The following is a 22,294-nucleotide window of genomic DNA, read 5'->3' as shown; positions in this document are numbered from 1 at the left end:
GAGGACTCCTGGGTGGAAGAGCGTGACTGCCTGAAGAGACCCCACCATGTGCGTAAACTGGTGGATGGGAGGGGGGCTGCTGGGACTTTCAGGTAAGGGGTGCGAAGAGGAGATAAATGCATCCATTCCCTAAGGATCCAGGGGTTGGTTCCCCAGCAGAGGGGTAGCAGAGCCCTTGGGTGAAAACCCTTCTTCCAAGTCATTGTCCTCACCCAGTTCACCAAAGGCCCAGGCCTCATAGGTTATGGCTGTCACCTAGTGGGGCAGCAGGAATCTGAGCTCACAGCCCCAGGGCTATTATAAAGGGCTCCTGGCTACCCAATTTAATAGTCTTCTACGAGTCCTTGGCCCAGAAAGCACCGAGGGCAGGGCCTTGCCTGGAAAGTCACCGTCCCTTCCTCTCACACTTGTAACCCCTGCCAATGGAGACGCTGCCTTCCTTTGCTGGTCGAGGCTGTGGGCATGCTCAGAAGGGCCTGTCCACCCTCCCTGCTTCCCCATGTGGTCGTGGTGGATGATGGGCCGAAGGCTCACTGAGGACCCTGTGATCAGGGTGTGGGCAGCCCCCAGTCAGGTTTTCAGTCATTTCCGGGTTCTGTTCTACTCCTCACCTTCTCCTGCAGGTGTTCTGGCCACTCCCATTTGAAGCTCGCCTCCCAAGTCCTGGCTGTTGTCAGGATACATATTATTCAGAGCTTGCCAAATATTTGCTTTAGGGAGGGTGTGTTCACGGCAAGGTTCATGACTAAGTTCTCCAGAAAACTTATTGGTTCTGGGCTGGACTTTGAGATGAGACCCAGAGCCTTCTCTTGGCTCCACTTTGTTCCTGAATTAACATGGGTGGGACCTGATGCAAGCTCTCTGCCTTTTCCTTCTACTAGAGAAAAGGGCTAATCCTGGCCTTTAACCTACTGCTGGCGGGTTGGGTTCAGAGCTTTTCAGACCATGTCACAGTGAGCACTGAAGGGGACACTGTCCCTAGGACAGATGGGCCACTTTTCAGTCAGCCACTGAAAGAGTGCCTCACTCATCTGATGGACCTGCCGGGAGGTCCCCCTGCCTATCCCTCCATTACTGGGCTTCAGAGACTGGCTCATTCATCCAGTGTGTGCCTGAAGGCTGCCAGCAAGTAGGTCTCCTCGTCCTGCCCAGTGGTTGCTGCATTGCTCCTTTTTGCAGGTGGCCAGCAGCCTCTGGTTGGCATCCTGCTCTCTCCATTTGCCAAAAGTACTGACCTGTCACTCTGTTCCCCATGGTCTTTGGGTCGAGCCACCTCTGCCTCTTGCTTCACCATTGGGACTCACACCCTGTGCTGCAGACATTCCTGTGTGCTTTGGCCTAACCTTTTAGGAGCAGGGTTTATAAATTAAGGTGATGCCTCCCACCTCAGGTGCACACTTACTGCATCACTTCCACAGTGACTTTCTTCTTCTTTTTTTTTTTGTTTTGGCTGCGTTGGGGCACATGGGATCTTAGTTCCCCAACCAGAGATCGAACCCATGCCCCCTGCAGTGGAAGCGTGGAGCCCTAACCACTTGGCCGCCAGGGAAGTCTTGTGACTTTCTTCTTATTGCTGCCCCTGGGACCTTGACTCTCCCAGCCTCTGTCCCCATCTTCCCAGCCCCAGGATCACTTTGTTTCCTGCTGTTTCTTCCTCTGCCCCTTTCAAGCAGTCTGCAGAGAAAAGATGGTGATGATAATGATGATGATAACGATAATGTTATATTGTCATAGCAAAAACTTACATAGAGCTTGTTATGTATGTCACTGATCTAAGCACTTCATTAGGATTAACTCATTTAATCATCACAACAACCCTATGGGGTAGGTATTATTATTCCCATTTCACAGACGAGAAAGTTGAGGCTTAGATGTTAAGTAACCAGCCCTTTGGGTCACACAGCACATAAGCGATAGAGCTAGGATTTGAACCCAGGCAGTCTGGCTCCAGATGTTACAGTTTTAGCAACATGGGACACTCATAGACTGGCTTTTGTCTTTGTTTTTAATTAATTAATTTATATTTTTATTAAAAATGTTTGATGGTGTGGAAATGTGAGGGCTATGGGTAAGGAGGAAGGTCCAAGTGATTGAGGGAGAAGCTTAGCAGTTGAAAAATAGGGGTGAAACCGTAACCTGTTGTCTAGAAGTTTGGTGTGAGATTAGCAATAAATATTGGTGGTCCATTTTTCTGAGATCTCTTATCGACCTATCGAATATTCTAGTAAACCAAGGGCCCCATTTTGCCCATGAAGCAACTCATACTTACAGACTGTGAATTGTGCTGAATTCTTGGGGTTGTGATCTCGTCTTCTGTAATGTACAGGAATTTTTGCTAGATTTTTAAATCTTTTATTCAAAGTAATTTTAAACTTACAGAAAAGCTTTAAGATAAGCACAAAGAGCTTTTTATACCCTTTATCCAGATTTCCCAGTAAACTATTTGCTTTATCCTTCTTTCTCTCTTTCTCTACACAAGCACACACACACAGACACACACACACACACACGCAGACACACACACACACAGACATACAAGGTATCTTGAAAGTTTCAGTGCAATTTTAAGCTTTAATAATTTCAGAAGCATAAATGCAACCTTCTTAAAACATCATTTATTTAGTTTTGGGAATTTTGAATACTAAATAAATAATTTAAATTTATTTAAATTAAATAAATATACATGTTGTCAGGAAAGAAAAAAAAGTTTTTTAGACACTAAAATTTTGCGTGCCGAGAGGCTGGGTAACTTCCCTTTCTGGCTGGTCACAGACGTGGGTTAGCCTGGGGGAATGCCCCTGGGTTGGGGACATTTCTTTCTTAGCAGAGCACTAAGGGGTGGGTGTGTTTGGCTTGAATGGGGGCGGGGGGCTGCTTCCAGCGCCCCAGCCCTGTGAATCCACTTCTGCGGCTGAGCTCTCCCTGCCTCTTCCTGTCCGCAGCCTGCCTTCCTTCCTTCCGCCCAGTGGGCTCTCTTGAGGGCCTGGGAGCCTGGAGCTTCTGAATGCAGATGACGTGGGGCGAGCTGATGGGCTTAGTAATGGGTTTATATCGCTCAGAAATGAAGGTCGCAGGAAGTTTAGCCGGGCTTCTCCGGGGAAGGTGGTCATGTGTCTCCTTAGTCAGTCGCCGCTGTAGCCATGACCTGAGTAATAGTGACTCAGGGACAGAGACTCCCAAGTCAAAACTGACAATTTTTCATTTACCTTGGCAGGAAAGTCAGACTGTTAGAGCTGGGTCAAGGACACCTGGGGAAGGATGGGGATAGGTCTCTCAAGGAGACCCTGCACAGTGGCTGTGAGGGTGGCAGTGATCCCCCAGGCTGCAGAGGCCCCCGTCCCCCAGCCTGGCCCCGCTCTGGCCCGGCCCTTGGCTGGACTCCTCCTATACAATTTATCTGACGTTTTATTTTAGTTTCCTCTACCCCCTCAATCTGTCAGGGAGCCCCGGCAGATTGGCCAGGAGTGAGTGAACCATGGCCTCGGTGAAGAGGCCTCCTCTTCTCCCTTTGAACTACAGCCCTGGTCCGGGAGAAGGAGTGGGTGCTGCTGTGGTCTAGTTTTGTTTTGTTTTTGAATTCAGGTAGGAATCAGAAAGCTGTGGATTCTGGCAGGTGGTCCTTGTGCCCTTCCCCCCCTCCTCCCTGGGCTGGTCCCTTATTCCTCCATAGCCCTTTATCCGAAACATACCCACACAGACTGGGGACCAGCCCCCGCCCCTGTGTTTCTCCCCAAATCCCTTTAGATGCGGAGGGAAGAGGAGAGGGGAGGGGACCTGCCCCCTCCCCTGGCATCTGGGAGAGGCGTACCACCGTGGGCTTCACTCTTTACTGTGGGCTCTCTCCCTGACACTTTTGTTAAAATCAAGCCTGAATAAAACTATAAGTTTAATATGGGGGGAAAAAAAGGATACCCTGCAAATAAAGCCTTCAGGCAGATGACCTTGTCTGGGAACGTGGGCTGGGGTTGCTTCCTGTGACCGTGCGGTTTGGCTCTGCCAACACTGCCTTCTCTGGGCTTCAAGAAGCTCCATTAGGGCTTCCCTGGTGGCGCAGTGGTTGAGAGTCCACCTGCCGATTCAGGGGACACGGGTTCGTGCCCCGGTCCAGGAAGATCCCACATGCCGTGGAGTGGCTAGGCCCGTGAGCCATGGCCGCTAAGCCTGCGCGTCCGGAGCCTGTGCTCCACAACGGGAGAGACCACAACAGTGAGAGGCCCGCGTACTGCAAAAAAAAGAAGCTCCATTAGCTGTGTCAATCCCATATACAAGGGAGGTCTAGTGGTCTGTGTTAGACGACAGCCATGTGAAAAAAAACCAGAGAGGTTACCTGGACTGTGGCATGGTTGCTGAAAGAGCATATATATGCTTTGGTTACATTAATAGAGGTATAGAGAGAAGGGAAAGGGAGGTTCTTAGTTCAACTAAGCTTTCCTCTTGGTCAGAACACATATAAAATATTATATTCAGTTCTGGATACATTTTAGAGAAGAGGGGAGGTATTGGAGAGATCTAATAGGTTGCCTTAGAGGTGGTGAGCGTCCCGTCATTGACAGTATTCACGCAGAGGCTAGGGAAACAGTGTTCTGGGTTCTTTCTAGTGGAGTCTAAGATATGTATACATATCCCGGCCACATGTTGTGGAGCTGGCAAATTTAAATTGCAATCCACTAAATAAATTGTGGTATAGTCACACCATAGAATACTGTGCAGCAGTGAGAATCAGCAATCTACAGAAATACACAACGTGGATGACACACACATAGTGTAGAGGAAAAGAAGGCAGACACCAATGAGTGCACCCTGTTGTCCCATTTATACGTAGTAGACAACCAGGCAAAACTAATCGAGGGCGGTGGAAGTCAGAGTGGCTGCCGATTGCCCTTGGGTTGGGTGGCAGCAACAGTGGCTGCACGAGGTGGGTGTCTGGGTGCTGATAACATTGTGTTTCTCCATCTGGGTGCTGGTGACACAGGTGGGTGCAGCTTGTGAGAATCCAGTGAACCCTATACTTAGGATGTCTGCACCTTTTTGCATGCATATTATACTTGAGTAAAAATAAAAATTTGTTAACCTGAAGATTCTGAAATCACGCAAGTGGGCTAGAGGCTAGGAGTATATATGTATTCTGCGGAGCTTCTGGAATTGACAGAGTGAGGGAGATAGAGATACAGAGAAGGGGCCAAACGACCCCTCCACCTGGGTGGCTGCTGGTGATCCATGGCCTGTGTGTTATGGAGGATGAGCTGATTTTCTCTTATTTTCACATTTCCTCAGTACCCAGATAATACATCTTAGTGACCACCGAGAGGCCAGTTCTGTGTGAAGCCTTTAAAAGGCTTCCTAAGCCGTGGTGGCCCATGAAGCAGGCTCTTTTCAAGGGACTCTTCTTTGCCAGTCACATACAGCATGGCTTTTCTTTTTTTTTTGGCCGTGCTGTGAGGCATGCAGGACCTTAGTTCCCCCACCAGGGATTGAACCTGTGCCCCCTGCAGTGGAAGTCCCCAGCATGGCTTTTCATGCAGGGCCACTGGGTGCCTTGGGTATGGGCAGCTGGGGTAGCCGTGCTCCTCTCTGTGTGGGGCAGAGAATTGTTCACATTTTTCCTGAAATGCTAAGTCCCCTTCCTCCCTCCTGACTGCTCTCTTGTGCTTCCTCCAGCTTTTTGGTCATGTCGCTGAGTGCCTGGGAGACTTCATGGAGAAAAAAAAAATCAAGGACAAGAAATTACCTGTGGGATTCACGTTTTCTTTCCCTTGTCGGCAATCCAAAATAGACGAGGTAAGACATTCTAGGATTATAATGCTCCACAGAAGCCCCATAGGGGAAATGCTAATGAACCCTTTCTCTTGACTACTTTTCCCTTTTGCTTACAGGATGGCTTGTGTATCTTGTATTTTTTAGAAATATTTGTAGAAATTAATGTAAGGTCATGATAATCATGTTTATTTTTTAATTGCTTTAATTATATATGTATTTTTGGAGACATCTTTTTTTTTTTTTTTGCGGTACACGGGCCTCTCACTGTTGTGGCCTCTCCTGTTGCGGAGCACAGGCTCCGGATGCACAGGCTCAGTGGCCATGGCTCATGGGCCCAGCCGCTCTGTGGCATGTGGGATCATCCCGGACCGGGGCACAAACCCGCGTCCCCTGCATCGGCAGGCGGACTCTCAACCACTGCGCCACCAGGGAAGCCCGAGGGGACCATTTCTTAAACTCAAGCAAGTGAAGGAAACCAAAGTAGGTTTAGTGACCTTTCACAAGGCCTGTTGTTGGTACGAGTTTCCCTTGCTTTTGAGAACTGAGGCTTGATAGCCACACTCCCTGGGCAGAGACAGGGTGAGACACCCCTCCTCCCACAAGGAGAGGTGGGAGATGGCCTGGGAAGCGACAATGCTGGCTGTTTGCTTGTTCATCAGTGGCTGTGGCCCGAGTGCCATCCCTGTGTGGGCTGGGCTAGGCCCTGGGAAAGAGCTGCACGCAGACGTGGCCTGTCCCCCAGAGGTGCAGTCTTTCGGGGAAGGAGGCATTGCAGAAGTGGAGAGGGAACGTCCTCAGGGGCACAAGAGCCCCGCAGGGCAGGGCAGATGTGCCTGGCAGAGAATGAGTCAAAAGTGTGCCCCCCACCTGCCAGCCTTGATTCCCATCCGGAGAGGGCTTCCTAAACTGGGCATGCTGCCTGCCAGGAAGCCAGTGGGTCACAGGCTCTAATTATCCATCTGGAGACCTTTGCCCACTCCTCAAGGCTGCCTGGGACCTTCAAAGTTGTCCAAATCTAGACCAGCTGCCTTTTTCCACAGATGAGCAAAGTGGGCCTCAGAGGAGTTGGGGAAACGGCCCACAAGGAAATGGGCAGAAGTGGTGGGAATAGGATAAATCTCCTGATTTCCAACCCACGTTCTTTCCACAATACCATGTTCTCTGAGGCTTTTGGGGGCCTGAGGGTTGAAGGGAAGAAAACAGAGTATCCAGGGGCTTTTGGAATGCCTGGCTCGGCTGCAGGCTGCTGCTCGCCCTTCCCGGTGCATCCTGCAGGCTGTGTGGCTTTCAGAGCGCGGGGCAGCCCGGTGTGGACAAGCTTCCCATCGCTGTGTCCCCCCGGAGGCTACAGGGCCTGAACTGCAGCCCCTCCCAACCCTGCCGCATTTATAGTGACTTCCTCCATTCGGAGAAAAAGTTAAGTAGAACAATTATTTTTCTTTTCTAGTATCCTTGATTAAAAAAAAAAATACAGGGCTTCCCTGGTGGCGCAGTGGTTGAGAGTCCACCTGCCGATTCAGGGGACACGGGTTCGTGCCCCGGTCTGGGAAGATCCCACATGCCGCGGAGCAGCTGGGCCTGTGAACCATGGCCGCTGAGCCTGTGCATCTGGAGCCTGTGCTCCGCAACGGGAGAGGCCACAACAGTGAGAGGCCCGCGTACCGCAAAAAAAAAAAAAAAAATACAGATGCAATATGTAAAACTATTGAAATAATATAAAGGTGTAAAGCAAAAGGTAAAAATTCCTACCGTTCTACATTCCCAAGTGAATAACCATTGGATGTCTGTCCTTAATGTTTCTCCATTAATATACACACAGAGATGGATCATATTGTATAAATTGTAGTGTCACCGCTTACAAATGGCGGTTAAGTTCCAAACTTGGGGAAGAGGCATGAATCATACATAGTCAGTGTTATCCTTTAATCTCAGGACGTGGCTCTTAGAAGTTCAGTAGCCAAAAATTATCTTAGCATTTTGTTTCTCTTCCCGATTTGCCTCTGACAAAAGTTCCTTGGGGCTGTGGAAACCAAGGTCTGGTTTGAAAGCGCAGAAAGGTGATCAGGTAATAACGGCATTTCTCTTGTTCTCTTTTTAAATGAAGGCTGGCTGTGCAGTTGACATCAGTTAGATTTGTGTGCCATGTGACACCACGGCACTGGCCAGCCACTGGCTGTATTTGAGGATGAGCTGCAGGTTTCTTCCCCATGGCAGCCCCCAGAGAAATCCATTGTGTGGATGGATAAACAGGAGATGGGACAGAGTCTGGCTCTGTTACGCAGTGTGATCTGGAGTGAACCTCTTGTCCCCTCTGGGCCTCCGCTTCTGTCACTGTCCTTGAGCAGACCCCCAAGGGCCCTGGGGGTTCCGGGGGCCTCCCAGCCCTCTTCCAACCCCATCTGCTCTCCTTTGCAGGCCATCCTGATCACCTGGACAAAGAGATTTAAAGCGAGTGGAGTGGAGGGAACGGATGTGGTGAAGCTGCTTGAGAAAGCCATCAAAAAGCACGGGGTAACTTCTCACTGGCCACTTGCCTTGACTACCCGGAGGTGGGGGAGTGTGGGGAGAAGGCTGTGTGACCAAGGCTCTTTCAGGGGACAGTAGTGCATGGCCTGAGCCATCACATGGTGGGGGGGAGGGCAGTGAGTGGTGAGAGTTCACGGTCTGGAAGGTCAGGTGAGTGGTGAGAGTTCACGGTCTGGAAGGTCAGGGCTGGTTCAAAGCAGAGCTGTCCGAGGTGCTACCCCAAAGAGCCAAGCCCTTGGGCAGGGGATGGCCTCCTTCCAACAGGAGGGTAGCTGTGCAGGGAGCTGGCATGGTCGAGTGCAGCCTGCCGGCGTTGCATCAAGTGCAGAAGGAACATGGATGCAGTGGGGTGGTTTGCACAGGGCTGTGGCTCTGTGAGTAAAGTCCATTCTGAGAAGAATCTTAAGCCAGATGATGAAGGGCACCTTGCCGTCTCCACAGCGTGACCACTGCGCTCTAATCCAGTGAATTTGAGTGCCAGCAGTAATGAAAGCAGCACCGCCCACGGGGGCAGTGGCGGCTGTGAAAATAGGAGCCCTCCCCCCAGGCTGTGTTGAAGCTTGTGATCTCTGCTCCACGTGTGTGTGGACGGTGACACCCCCTCTTCTCCCCCAAGGACTATGACGCCAACGTTGTGGCTGTGGTGAACGACACTGTGGGGACCATGATGACCTGTGGCTACGACGACCAGCAGTGTGAAGTCGGCCTCATCATTGGTAACGCCCACCGTGTCCTCGTCCCTTCCTGAAGCCGGTGTTTCCAGACGGCACCGCCTCCTCTCTCATGACTTCGTGAGGTCACAGCTTCTGATCTCGTCTCTCTCTCCAAGGCACGGGCACCAACGCGTGCTACATGGAGGAACTGAGGCACATCGACCTGGTGGAAGGCGACGAAGGGAGGATGTGCATCAACACCGAGTGGGGGGCCTTCGGGGACGACGGGGCCCTGGAGGACATCCGCACCGAGTTTGACCGGGAGATTGACCGGGGCTCACTCAACCCCGGGAAGCAGCTGTGAGTCCCGCCCTTTCTAACTAGTCATATAGAGGACTTAGGGACACTTAACGGAAGATTTGGGGTGGGAAGTGAGAGGGGCAGGAAGCCAGGTGATCAGAATAGGAAAAGCCCATCAAGTGTGTGTTGTCTCTCACTTCTTTGGAGAGATACACAGCTGTGAGGTCTGCAGCTTTAAAAGCGTATTTTATTTTATTTTTATTTTTTAATTTTTTTTGGCCACACGGTGCGGGTTGTGGGGTCTTAGTTCCCCGACCAGGGATCAAAGAGCATATTTTAAATGATTTTCTCTTTGTTTAATTACACTGTTATTGTGTCCTTGTAAAACATTTTGAAAATTAAAAGCACAGAGTCATTAGCACAAAGCTAAGGTTTAAAAGCGTTTCCATATGCTGTCCTCACTAGGGTTGCTGTTCAGGGTGGGAGAGGCCATCCGTTCATTCAGCACACATTTCTTGAACTCTTAGGATGTGCCAGCTCTGTGCTAGGCTCCAGGGATACAAATAGCACCTTCCCTTCTAGGACTTAAGGTCTAGTTGGGGAGGGAAGTCACACATGCAAATACCTGTCATGCAGAGGAGTGGGTGAGAGCCATGTGAGTCGTGCAGACCTTGGTGAGACCTTCTTCCATGTCACGTATAAGCAGATGGGTCAGAGCTGATAAAGAACATCACATCAGACTTCTTGGGCAAGTGGGTTTTGGCCTTGGGGAACTCTGGCTACAGAAGTATGAGAGATATTATTCAGGCTGGTGTGGGCATTGCTTCCTTTGAGCTACTTGTTTCCTGAAGTGCACACTCATATTTCTCTGTGATGCTAGCGTGCTGCCAGCTCTCTTTGATCGACCTCCCAGCAGCCTTGTCCTGGAGTTGGATGCTGTCAGCCCTCTGGGAGGTGTTCATTGACCCTGTTGGCTTAACAGCCCTTATCCTATGTCAGAGAGACGCTGTCAGGGAGTTGATTTGTCATTTGGAAACCTATTTTACCTATTACCCAGGCTGGCGACTGGGCTTTCCGCCTGAGTTAATGGAATTGTATAAATGACCAGCCTCCCTCCACTGGGAGTTGGGGTAGTGAATAAATGAGGTCTCTCACTGAGAGAATCCTGAGTTCTTAGGCGCAGCGTTGAATATCTGCTTTGCATGCTGAAGCACCAACCACCTTGGTAGTAAAGAGCCCCAGCTCCGATAGCCAAAGGTTTTCCCCCTCAATCTATTGACCTAACCCCCAATTCTAAAACTTGACCCCAGCTGACATGAAACTATTTACTGTGCCTGCTTATACATGTCAGTGGAGATCTATGCTTGATTATACTACTGCCTCAGGCCCCTCTGGGTTTACTCTGTACTCTGTGGCATATGTAACATATTACATCTCTAAAATCCTCAAATGTCCACGTTCCCAAGCACATATGACCCCAGGGGTTTCAGATAAGAAATTACGTACCTGTAGTTACTATCAATCACTTAATCAGAAGTCACCCTTCTTAGCAGAGCAGGTAGGGCAGTTACCTGTGATAACTGAGCAGATATGGCCCAGACCCTTGTCTGTTTCCTTAGCCTCAGTGTAGGGATCCTACATGGCTTGGGTGGAAACCTGGATTCTCTGCCCTCCTTTTTTTTTTTTTTTTTTTTTTTTTTTGCGGTACGCGGACTTCTCACTGCTGTGGCCTCTCCCGTTGTGGAGCACAGGCTCCGTACGCGCAGGCTCAGCGGCCATGGCTCACGGACCCAGCCGCTCCGCGGCATGTGGGATCTTCCCGGACCGGGGCACGAACCCGTGTCCCCTGCACCGGCAGGCGGACTCTCAACCACTGCGCCACAGAGAAGCCCCTCTGCCCTCCATTTTGACGTAGTTCTAAATTTCTCTAAAGGGCTGAACCACATCCTCAGGCTGAACTGTGAACTGGGCTCACAGTTGGCTTGCAATAAACATTCTTGGAATGGTGTATGAATAGGGGATGGATGCAAGGACGGGTGGATGGATGGATGGGGGAGTGGAAGATGGATGGTGGATGAGAGATGTGGCTGAGTGACTGGGAAATGGGTGGCTGGCTAAACAGGTAAATGGATAAAACAGTAAGAAGGGTGGGGTAAAGTCCATCTCCAATATGCTTCCCTGCTTACTGATTACCATAGGTCAGGTCTTGGTAGGAACAGTTCCAAAGAGATGACAGATGCTTGAGTTGTATCATCTATTCCTAGAACTAGGCTATTGGCCAGAGAGTGTTTTGCCAAAGTAAATTTACCTGGTCTCTTAGATTTCTGCCTGATTTGGGGGGTCTTCCCTATGTCTTCTGTGCAATGCCAAGTTCTTCAAAGCCCTTTTGTTTTCCAAGGGAAAGGTGTTTGCTTCATTTGACTGATGGGGAAATTAAGGCACTAGGCTACGGGGATAGGGCAAAGCTGGCCCAAGGCTCTTTGTTGAGGTTTAATCTGGGTTAAGTTTGGGGTCTTCTGTCCTGTTGGAAAGTACATGTTTTTCATAGTGAGCTTCCAGAATGTCTAAGAGGCATCTCATCATTTATGAACAAAAATCATCAAGGATGGTCTAGAGGAATGTTTTTCTTTCTTTTTTTTTTTTCAGGAATAGATTTTTTTATTTTAATTTTTTAACAATTTTAAAAACTTATAGTACATGCTTCTTTATGTATTTAGGCTTTCTACTTCTTATGATAGTTTTCTTTATTTATTTTGTAACCCAAGTATATCTTAGGTCCTGGTCTATGTAATTAAGTCTATGTAAGTCTCTAAGTTCAGATTCTGTTTCTATCATACATTTAGTTTTGGCATCTGATGTATTAATTAGCCCCTTTAAGCCTCAGTTCATTTATCTTTAAAATGAATAGAAATAATACGATTATATCATATGGATGTTTGGGGATCAAATCATACAAGGAATGTAAAGCATTTAGCAATACCTGGTATCTGGTAAGCGTTGACAAACTATTACCAAGTTATTGTTACATAAATAGTTTATCCTGAGCCATCTTGATCAATGGCACCACTGCCATTGATAGGCAGGTAACCCCCAAACAGATAATCTATATCAACATCTGTTTCTCTGCCTTTGACATTAATTTAAAAAATATTTACCAAGGGCATACTATCCTCAAGGTTCTGCTCTAGGCACTGTGGATGTGGAAGTGACAAAATAGACTGAAAGGAACGAAAACCAAAACACACATACAATGCGTTTTCATGGAGCTTTCATTCTATTAACCTTTTAGAGAAATGTTTTTCTTTTCTTTCTTTTTTTTTGGCCGTGCCACATGGCATGCAGGATCTTAGTTCCCCGACCAGGGATTGAACCTATGCCCCCCTGCAGTGGAAGCATGGAGTCCTAACCACTGGACTGCTAGGGAAGTCCCCTAGAGGAATGTTTTTCATTAGAATTACATTAAAAAAAAAAAATTTTTTTTAAAAACGGGAATTTCCTGGTGGTCCCGTGGTTAGGATTCTGTGCTTTCACTGCTGGGGCCCCAGGTTCAATCCCTGGTCGTGGAACTAAGATCCCACAAGCCACGTGGTGCGGCCAAAAAAATAAAAATAAAATAAAATAATAAAGAAGAATTACATAGAGCCCTTTAAAAAGCATACTGTTGCCCAGGCATCCTCCCACCCTAGACCTTCCCTCCCAATTCTGATTCATTTGGCCTGGGCTGAGGCCTGTCTTTAGGAGCCTAAAAGTGATTCCAGTTTTTAACCGGGGTTGAAAACATAGGTGTGTTAGTTCTTTGTAAAGGCTCTGCGCCCAGGTGGGCTCTAGCCCACTATGCACCCCCTCATCTGTTTTGACTGAAGTTTGCATTTACTGAGTACTGACCATACATGGCTGACAGGAGGGGTAGTGGCACAGTGGCTCCTACCTTCATTGGTGATTGCTGCTTTAGGACCACGGGGGAACGGCCCTGAGTATTCAGGAACCCCACCCTAGCCCCCAAGCTAGAAGGTCTCTCTCCAAAAAGGATCAGACATGGCCTTCCTCCCTGTCGCCCTCCGTCCTGGGCCTTTGTTGTTTTGGTCCCATACCTATCTCCTATGGTAGATGTCAGCCCTACCTTCTTTCATTTTAAATTCCCTGTCTCCTCTTCCTGTCTTCTTGGGCCTCTGGCTCTTTTTCTCTGTTTTGTCTGGAATTCTGAATCCCATTTCCCTGTGATTCCTTCTCACATCTTTCGAAACAAAGGAGACACCACCCCACAAAACAGCAGTAGCAGTGATCATAACAGCAGGAAGGTTTGGTCTGGAAAATTCTTTGGCCTGAATGGTGGTGGAGTAACGCCACTTCTTTTCAAGTCATCCCCCAAACACCTGCTTACTTACTGTGGCTCTGCCTGCTGCATGGAATCTCTCAGCAGCTCTAATCCTCATTAGGTGGCCACAGACCTCACCCTCCTTCTCTGTCCCTGCGCTGCCTGTCGGGGCAGACCCTGGCTGCCAAGGGAACTCCTGATCGGCGTGCAAGTCCTTGCTCTCCTGTCTGAATGTGGTCCCCCCCCACCTTCCCAGTCTCCCCCAGGCCTGTGCCCACCAGCACGCAGTGAGGTTGCAACACCGTGGTGCTGCCCACCGGCCTGTGGTTGTAGGCACCTGACTGCTGAGAAGCAGATCACGACTTGCTTGGTTTCACTAGAGGCTCATGAGAAGTGCTGTTTCCTCATTCTGCTGCTCTGACAGGGACTCTGGGGACTGAGAAAGGACAGGCTCCTGGCCTCGGGCTTCCTTTATCTGGAAAGGGGGATGGTAGTATCTATGTGTCTAAGAGACCATCGTGTAGAAAGGGGAACAGATCATTCTGAGTGTCTCCAGATGGCAGAGCAAAAAGCAGTGGGTAGAGGGGTGTCAGGCAAGGAGGCTGATTTTTGTTCATCTGAAGGGGGAAGAACCTTCCTATTGTCATACTTGCCCAACAGGGGGGCAGACTACCTAGAGGAAGTGAGCTGGAGGTGGACAAGCACAGACTGGGTTAGGGGTGGGGCTAGTGGCTGCTAGTAATACAGGTAACAATTAATGATACTGTCTATGAGATAGGCAGAACAGCACAGTGGTTAGAGCATAGAATCTGGGGCTGGATTTAACTGGATTAAAAATGTGGATTTGCCACTTATCAGCCCTGTGAAGATGGGCCTCTCTATGCCTCAGTTTTCTTTTTTTTTTGCAGTACGCGGGCCTCTCGCTGTTGTGGCCTCCCCGTTGTGGAGCACAGGCTCCGGACGCGCAGGCTTAGTGGCCGTGGCTCACGGGCCTAGCCGCTCTGCGGCATGTGGGATCTTCCCGGACCGGGGCACAAACCCGTGTCCCCTGCATCGGCAGGCGGACTCTCAACCACTGCACCACCAGGGAAGCCCCCTCAGTTTTCTTTTTTTTTTAATTTTCTGTAAACATGTTATGAATACTTTTTTTTTGAATTGTATTTATCTTTTTATACAGCAGGTTCTTATTAGTTATCTGTTTTATACATATTAATGTATATATGTGTCAATCCCAATCTCCCAATTCATCCTACTATGCCTCAGCTTTCTTATCTGTGGAATGGGGATAATGATAATGTCTACCTCATAGGGTTGTAATGAGGATGAAATAAGTTAATCCTACATATAAGGTGCTTAGTTAAGTATGAAACACAGAGCCAGGGTCACAGCACTCATTATCAGGCACCGTAGCACTTTACCTATTTCAATCCCTCTCCTCCATACAACAACCTTAAGGGTAGGCCCTGCCACGAGGCCCATTAAACAGGTAAAGAAACTGAGGCCCAGAGAGGTAAGTAACACAGTAAGTGTCAGGGCTGGGCTTAAGCCCAGGCAGTCTGGCTCCTTTCTGCTCTGAGTCTCCAGATTAGGCTGCACACAGGCTGTTCCCACAGGTGTTTGGGGCAGCAACTGGGCAGGGCAGCTAGGACTCAGAAGGGTGCTCTCCTGCCAGGGATCCTCAACACAGCTGTGGCTGGGGAGGTCCTGTCTGGTCCTGTCCAGAGCAGAACAATGAGAACCAGTGTTTCTCTGCACCTTGTTTTGGGGCTAGGGAGGGCCGCGTGCTCAGGTCCCAGCAGCATCCCTGGCTCCTGGGCCTGGCTCTGAATGGCACAGATCGTTTTGCTGTGTCACGGCCAGCTCCGGGCGTGCCAGCTGGGCTCCCTCTGAGGAGAGGCTGGCTGCCCGGATGTGGACCTGCCTCTTATCTGTCCTGCTCAGGGCTTCCTCCTTGCCCTTGGTCAGCCAGGATTCGGGACCTGGATCTGGCTCAGATATGTCATCGAGCCCCAGTCCCTGGCGGCCTCTCCCCTGCAGTGTTGGGCTCAAAATGCTGTTGCAGCCACAGAGCCCACACCTCCCACCACACCTCCCAAGGGAGGCGGGAGAGCGGATCCACTGGGACTGGCCTGTGGCTGAATGTGGCCGGAGCGGTAGGATGAGCTGACTGGTTTTAAGCTACTTGGAGCCCTCTCCTGGAGTGTAGGGGCCCATCACTGGGGAAGGAGTGAGTTCCCCAAAGCACGTTCCTGGTCCTTTTGGCTGGAGAAGATCATGGCTGCCAGGGAGGTGACCAGCGACAGAGGTCCCATGGGGAAAGGCTGAATTTCAGCCCTGTCATCTTCCCTTGGGGAAGACATTTTCCCTTTCTGAGCTGGGAAATGGAGAGAATACTTCCTGGCCACCTTCCCACAGGGATTGGAGAGCTCCCTGATAGGGTGATGAAAATGAAAGCCCTTTAAAAAGTACAGCATTGGGAATTCCCTGGTGATCCAGTGGTTAGAACTCTGCGCTTACACTGCTGGGGCCCGTGTTCGATCCCTGGCCGGGGAACTGAGATCCTGAAAGCCGTGTGGAATGGCCAAAAAAAAAAATATATATATATATATATATATATGTATATATATATATATAAATTAAAATAAAATAAAATAAAATAAAAAATAAGGCATAAAGTTTTGTAAGAGATGATCATATTCTGCTCATTTCTGTCTGGGGGCCTTCTCGTCAACCCCAATCTAAATCCTTATGTTTCCCCGCCTCCAGGCAGCCTTCCCTGCCGGCCCCTGCCCCTTGGTGGTCTCCTCCTGTTTCCTACCCTGGGGGTGGGGGTGGGGTCTGGATGACCCCTGTTCCCCCGCTGTGTGCTCGCTGTTTGATCACACAAGTGCGTGGTCTTGCCTGCCAGTGAGAATGTGAGCTTGTGAGGGGTTGGGCCGTGCCTTCCTCTCCTTTTGTGTCTCTCTCACCCTTTAAGAGCTGCCCCACTGGTGGGTACGTAAGAATGACTGACAAGTGTCTGGGCGCTTTTCTCCTGCAGGTTTGAGAAGATGGTCAGTGGCATGTACATGGGCGAGCTGGTCCGATTGATCCTGGTCAAGATGGCCAAGGAGGGCCTTTTATTTGAAGGGCGGATCACCCCGGAGCTGCTCACCAGAGGGAAGTTTAACACCAGTGACGTGTCAGCCATTGAAAAGTAGGTGCCCCCCCTCAAGGCTTTCTGGGGGTGTGGGGCAGAGAAGAACGACAGGCCCCTTGTTACCACTTAAGTCCTGGTTTGCTGGGCTTCTCAAGAGTGTCAGGGCTTTCTGGGCCAGTCTCCCCTCTCTCTTAGCTCACACATCCTGGGCTGCTCTCCCTGCGGGCACCTGGTGGCATTAAAGAGCCGTTTAGTTAGCAGCAAATCCTTTGTGGATGGTTTAGTTATGAAAGTAGCCTCTTCTTCACTCTGCACCCCACACACACACACACACACACACACACATACACACACCTCTACCTGATTAGAATCCTGTTGGTGAACAGGAGCTGACTGAGCCCAGGTTCGGTTAATTCCCCCTTGGGATATCGGGACCTTCTCCGGACAATGTTCCAGGGAAACATAGTGACCTCAAGATCATTAGGTGTTCCCTGAAAAAAGGGTTCTGTAACCAATAGGATTGGAAAATACTTAGAGAAGTACAGTATTCATTAGCATATTAAAGAAAACCCAGTTCACCTTGGTTAACTGGTCATTTCCCAAATTTCCCTTGTGCCTGAAACACCCTCTGCCTCCTCCCTCCCCACTCTGTCTCGGCCCCCACATTCTCTCACTTGTTCACCGCCACAGGTGTTCCCTGGCACAAATTTGAGAAACATTGGTTAACAGATGAGATAGGACAGATAGACATAGAAGGATAGTCCAGCCAGCCCCCTGGCTGCTACCTTTTGGCCTCAACATAAGAAACCCAGACTTCTCTGTCTCAACTGTTATTTGCAGGCCTTGGGTGAACTTGATGCCAGGCAGTTTGGTGTAGTCAGGCGGCTCCACATCTGAAGGGCTCCTGTCCTGTGGCCAGTTCCGTGCGCCACTAGATTCTATTCCTGGTTCAGGAGACTCCACGTAGCCGTGTAAGGCCACCTGTTTTTTTTCTTTTTTTTGCGGTACGCGGGCCTCTCACTGTTGTGGCCTCTTCCGTTGCGGAGCACAGGCTCTGGACGCACAGGCTCAGCGGCCATGGCTCACAGGCCCAGCCGCTCCGCGGCATGTGGGATCTTCCCGGACTGGGGCACGAACCCGTGTTCCCTGCATCGGCAGGCGGATTCTCAACCACTGCACCACCAGGGAAGCCCATGGCCACCTGTTTAAGGATAGGGCTAGCTTGGTGCCAGAAATGCCCTTTCATTTCCACACGAGGTGGTCATCCCACTGCCCCTGCTGTGGTCCTAGAAATTCAGAGCCAGTGGCATCATAGCTCTGGCTATAATGTAAGTGGAGAGGGGTTTATCTGAACTTACTCTTATTTCCCATCCGAGTCCTGGCATTTGTCCTAGGATCTCTCCTTTAGGAGCAATTGGTACAGAGCTACAGTCAATAGGGAGGCACACTACTGAGTTTCCAGTCATCTCTGTTCTCAAGTCACCTGGTCAACTGTTGGGAGGGGAGGGAGAAAGAGGCTCATGGTTTGTCTTCAGAATCATTGACAAAGTCAGGAAATGCCTGCCTTCCTCTGGGCCTGTTTCTGGTGTTGGCTCTTAGGTTACCAAGAAACAAAACCCACTTGAACTAGCTCAAGAAGGCATCTATATTGTAGTAAAGTCTATCTCAAAAAAAAACATCTTACCAGTGCAGATGTTGGAAGCATTCTCTTTAAAATCAGGAGCAAGACAGTATCGCCTGTTTCTATTCCGCATTGTCCTGGAGCCTTAGCCAAATTTTTTTTAGGAAAGAAAAAGAAATTAAAGGCATAAGAATCAAAAACAGAGGAAGTAAAACTGTCATTATTTGCAGATCGTATTTGTTTGTATGGAACACCAAAAATATCTAGACAAGTGATTAGAATAACAGGAGAGGTTAGGAAGATATCTGGAGATAAGATACAAAAATTATATTTCTATATATTGACAGTAATTAAAATATGTATATATTTTAAAATCTTTTATTTTAGAATATTTTTAGACTTACAGAAAAATTACAAAGATAGTACATATCCCTCACCCAGTTTTCCCCACTGTTAACATTTTACCTTAATATGGTATATTTAAAATATGTGTGTGTGTGTGTGTGTGTGTGTGTGTATAAAGAATATATATATCTTCTTTTCTTTTTTAAAGACCACATCTACAATAGTAATAAAACTATACACTGGAGTGAATCCAGCAAAAGATATACAAAGAATGTATGTATGCAGCGAATTAAAATTTGACTGGAAGACATCAAGGAAGAATGTGTAAGAATGCAGGGGCAACTCACAGACCCAAAGAGCAGGAGATTTCCCCCAGGCCTCCTGGGCACTGAGCCCTGGGGTGGAAGCATCTATTTCTCCACCTGTTCAGGGCCCAGGTGGTCTGGCTTGTTCACTTCTCTCCGTTTGTCTGACATGGCATAACCCAGCCTAGTACAGTTTTTCCTCTCGCTGCCTCCTGACTTCTTATGGAGGAGACCCTTTCTCAGGCTCTTCTCAGGCATTTGACTGCCTTCATCCCATGTCGTACACACATGGTGAACGGTGAGTTCACCTCTCCAGGACCTTCAAACCTCAGTGCTTTGCACTGCCTGCTGTGGTCCTTAACTCACAAGTATTGGCCTCTGACCTCACAGGAATAAGGAAGGCCTCCACAACGCCAGAGAAATCCTGACCCGCCTGGGAGTGGAGCCATCTGATGACGACTGTATTTCGGTCCAGCACGTGTGCACCATTGTCTCGTTCCGCTCTGCCAACCTAGTGGCTGCGACGCTGGGCGCCATCCTGAATCGTCTTCGAGATAACAAGAGCACACCCAGGCTGCGGACCACGGTTGGTGTCGACGGGTCTCTTTACAAGACGCACCCACAGTGAGTCTGCCCTTTGCTATAATTGGCACTCAGTACCCGCCTGGGCTAAGGACTTTCTCCAGAGGGCAGACTTTTGCACCCAGTGAAGGTTTCTGGCAGACAAGATAATACGTAGTTCTGGGCAGAAAGGTCAGAGTTGCCCACCTGGGGAAGTATCCAGCCCTCAGCCCTGGTGTTGCTTCTGCACTGCACTGTCATCTCTCCTCATTTCCTAAGTCTTGGTAGAGGTTTCTGTAGCTGCCAGGAGCGCTGGGTGGTATATGTCTGTATCTTGAATTCTCTTGCTTGTCTGCATTTCATCAGGGACCTTCATCCTCACTGTAGCTCGGGTCATAGGTGTAGTGCCCACATTCCTATTTTAGAAGCTCCGATGAGTTTCTAAAGCCCCTCAAACCCTCAGATAGTACTTTTTAAAAATGGGTAACTTGTTGATGCTTTGCATCTGAGAGACAGAGAGGGATTAAGTTGTTAAGTGGTCGCCATTGATGCTGCCTTCTTGTCTGTTGGACGCCTTAGCGTCAAAAGCCTTCTGTGGCCCCTAAGGACATGGCCTGAATCTATTAAAAAGGCTAAAGGTGAATTCTGAGTCTTCATGTTCCGAATTTTAACAAGAACTGCCTGCGACATGATTTTTTTGTACAGGATCTCAGGTATTTCTCCCATTGTATATATATATAATGTGCCTGTGAAGTGGCCTTGCAGATACTGTGCCTTCATACCCAGTTCTAGTAACAGTTAAATAAGGATTGACTTAAACTGAAATAGTTCAGTGTTGCTGAGGGGATAGGGTTTGAGCTAGTTAGCTGCTATTATCTGCCAGGTTCATAATTTTATTTCTTTATATTCTTAGAGTTTTTATCAAATTCTTGATAATGCAATTAGCCATCTTTTTTTTTTTTTTAATTTCTTGGCTAATTTTTGGACAAGACAGCTTAGGGATTTACATCACATTAAAATAATTTTCTACTTGTGGTAAAATACGCATAATATAAAATTTATCATCTTAGCCATTTTTTGAGTGTACAGTTCAGTAAATTTAAGTACCTTCACACTGTTGTGCAGGCATCACCACCAGTCATCTCTAGTATTTGCCTTATGTATTGAGGTGCTCCTGTGTTGGGTGCATAAATATTTACAATTGTTATGTCTTCTTCTTGGATCGATCCCTTAATCCTTACACCAGTCATCTCTAGAACTCTGTCATCTGCAACATCACATTTTAAAAAATAACTTTGATTAAATACTGATTATTTCAGGAATAAAATATTTTTGGTATAGAAACTTCAGATAGTTCAGAAAACTACAAAGAGAATAGAAGTCATTGTTAACCCCATCCCCTGGAGTTGACCGCTGTTAACATTTTGAGGTTCCGGTTTCCCAGTTTCCCATGGCAGGCAGCCTTCCATACTTACAACAGACCTCAGACCTGGAGAAAGTTCTGTGTCTCACTGAGTCCTGTCCTAAAGTCCTCTTCTAACCACTAAAAAATATCCCTAGTTTTGGGGGCTGAGGGAAAGGGCCAAGTGAAAATGGAAAACAAGAGAGATTCTTGCTTGATCGAGCCCTTGCTCAGCGCCAGTTATTCATCAAAGATGTGATGAACTCACTGAGTTCCCACCACATCACTGTCAGCCAGATGCTGTCATCCACATTGACTCCAAGGTTAAGTAACGGAACAAGGTCCCCTGGTACGGAAGTGGGGACACTCACCCTATCTCCTGGTCTGGCTTTTAAACGCTGGGCTCTTTCGGGTTCTTTCTTGACCACTGTGCTGTATTATCTTCTTGTCATGGTAGACAACATTTTTGTGGACCCTGAATTTTCTGTATTTGATATTCTTTTTTTTGTTTGTTTTGGCCTCGTGGCGTGTGGGATCTTAGTTCCCTCACCACAGATCAAACCTGTGGTCCCCTGCAGTGGAAGTGCAGAGTCCTAACCACTGGACCACCAGGGAAGTCCCTCGATACTCATGTAACAATGAGAGCCCTCTCTTTTTATGTGTCACTGTGGGTGATTTCAGTTTCCCCTTTTTACCTGTCTGCGTTTGGTAACTTTTCTACAGTGGATGTGTTGTGTGACTGGAGTAATGCAGAAAGCAAGTGTAGAAAATGGAATTAAGGTGTACAAGAAGAAAGAAAGGGGTCCTGGAGGTCCCTACAGTCCGGCTCAGTCGGCTATTGTGGCCTCCACACCCCAGGTATTCCCGGCGTTTCCACAAGACCCTGAGGCGCTTGGTGCCCGACTGCGATGTGCGTTTCCTCCTCTCGGAGAGTGGCAGCGGCAAGGGGGCTGCCATGGTGACTGCGGTGGCCTACCGCCTGGCTGAGCAGCACCGGCAGATAGAGGAGACCCTGGCCCACTTCAGTCTCACCAAGGATACGCTGCTGGAGGTGAAAAGGAGGATGCGGGCCGAGATGGAATTGGGGCTGGGCAAGCAGACGCATGACAAGGCCGTTGTCAAGATGCTGCCCTCCTTTGTCCGGAGCACTCCCGATGGGACAGGTGAGGACCTCTGTTGGGGGCTGACACGCCCCTCCCGCGTCTCATACCAGTGGCTGAGTCACGGTGGGGCTGCAGGGTGGTTGGCTTCTCCAGTGGATGCTCTACACTGGGGTGGCATGATTTTGGCAAGAGCTACAAACTCACTCAAACCTCTGTCTTCCATTTTTACCACCGACTTGCCGTGTGTGTGACTCAAGGCAGTCTATT

General features: G+C 48.8%; 1 protein-coding gene across 4 annotated transcripts in view; it reads left to right on the top strand.

Moving 5' to 3' along the window:
* HK1 (hexokinase 1) overlaps positions 1-22,294 on the top strand; it is a 70,743-nt gene that overhangs the window by 30,391 nt on the left and 18,058 nt on the right. For all 4 annotated transcript variants that reach the window (XM_027130051.1, XM_027130054.1, XM_027130053.1 and 1 more), the window contains 7 exons: positions 5,659-5,778; positions 8,173-8,268; positions 8,900-8,999; positions 9,113-9,296; positions 16,592-16,747; positions 19,352-19,585; positions 21,783-22,087. In XM_027130051.1, coding sequence (XP_026985852.1) covers positions 5,659-5,778; positions 8,173-8,268; positions 8,900-8,999; positions 9,113-9,296; positions 16,592-16,747; positions 19,352-19,585; positions 21,783-22,087 — 1,195 coding nt within the window. The remainder of the gene's footprint in view (positions 1-5,658; positions 5,779-8,172; positions 8,269-8,899; positions 9,000-9,112; positions 9,297-16,591; positions 16,748-19,351; positions 19,586-21,782; positions 22,088-22,294) is intronic.

The sequence above is a fragment of the Aethalodelphis obliquidens genome, unplaced genomic scaffold (genome assembly GCF_003676395.1).
Source record: "Aethalodelphis obliquidens isolate GAN/ISIS:26980383/991018 unplaced genomic scaffold, ASM367639v1 scaffold37, whole genome shotgun sequence".
Taxonomy (NCBI): domain Eukaryota; kingdom Metazoa; phylum Chordata; class Mammalia; order Artiodactyla; family Delphinidae; genus Aethalodelphis; species Aethalodelphis obliquidens.
This window is presented reverse-complemented; position numbering and strand designations above follow the sequence as displayed.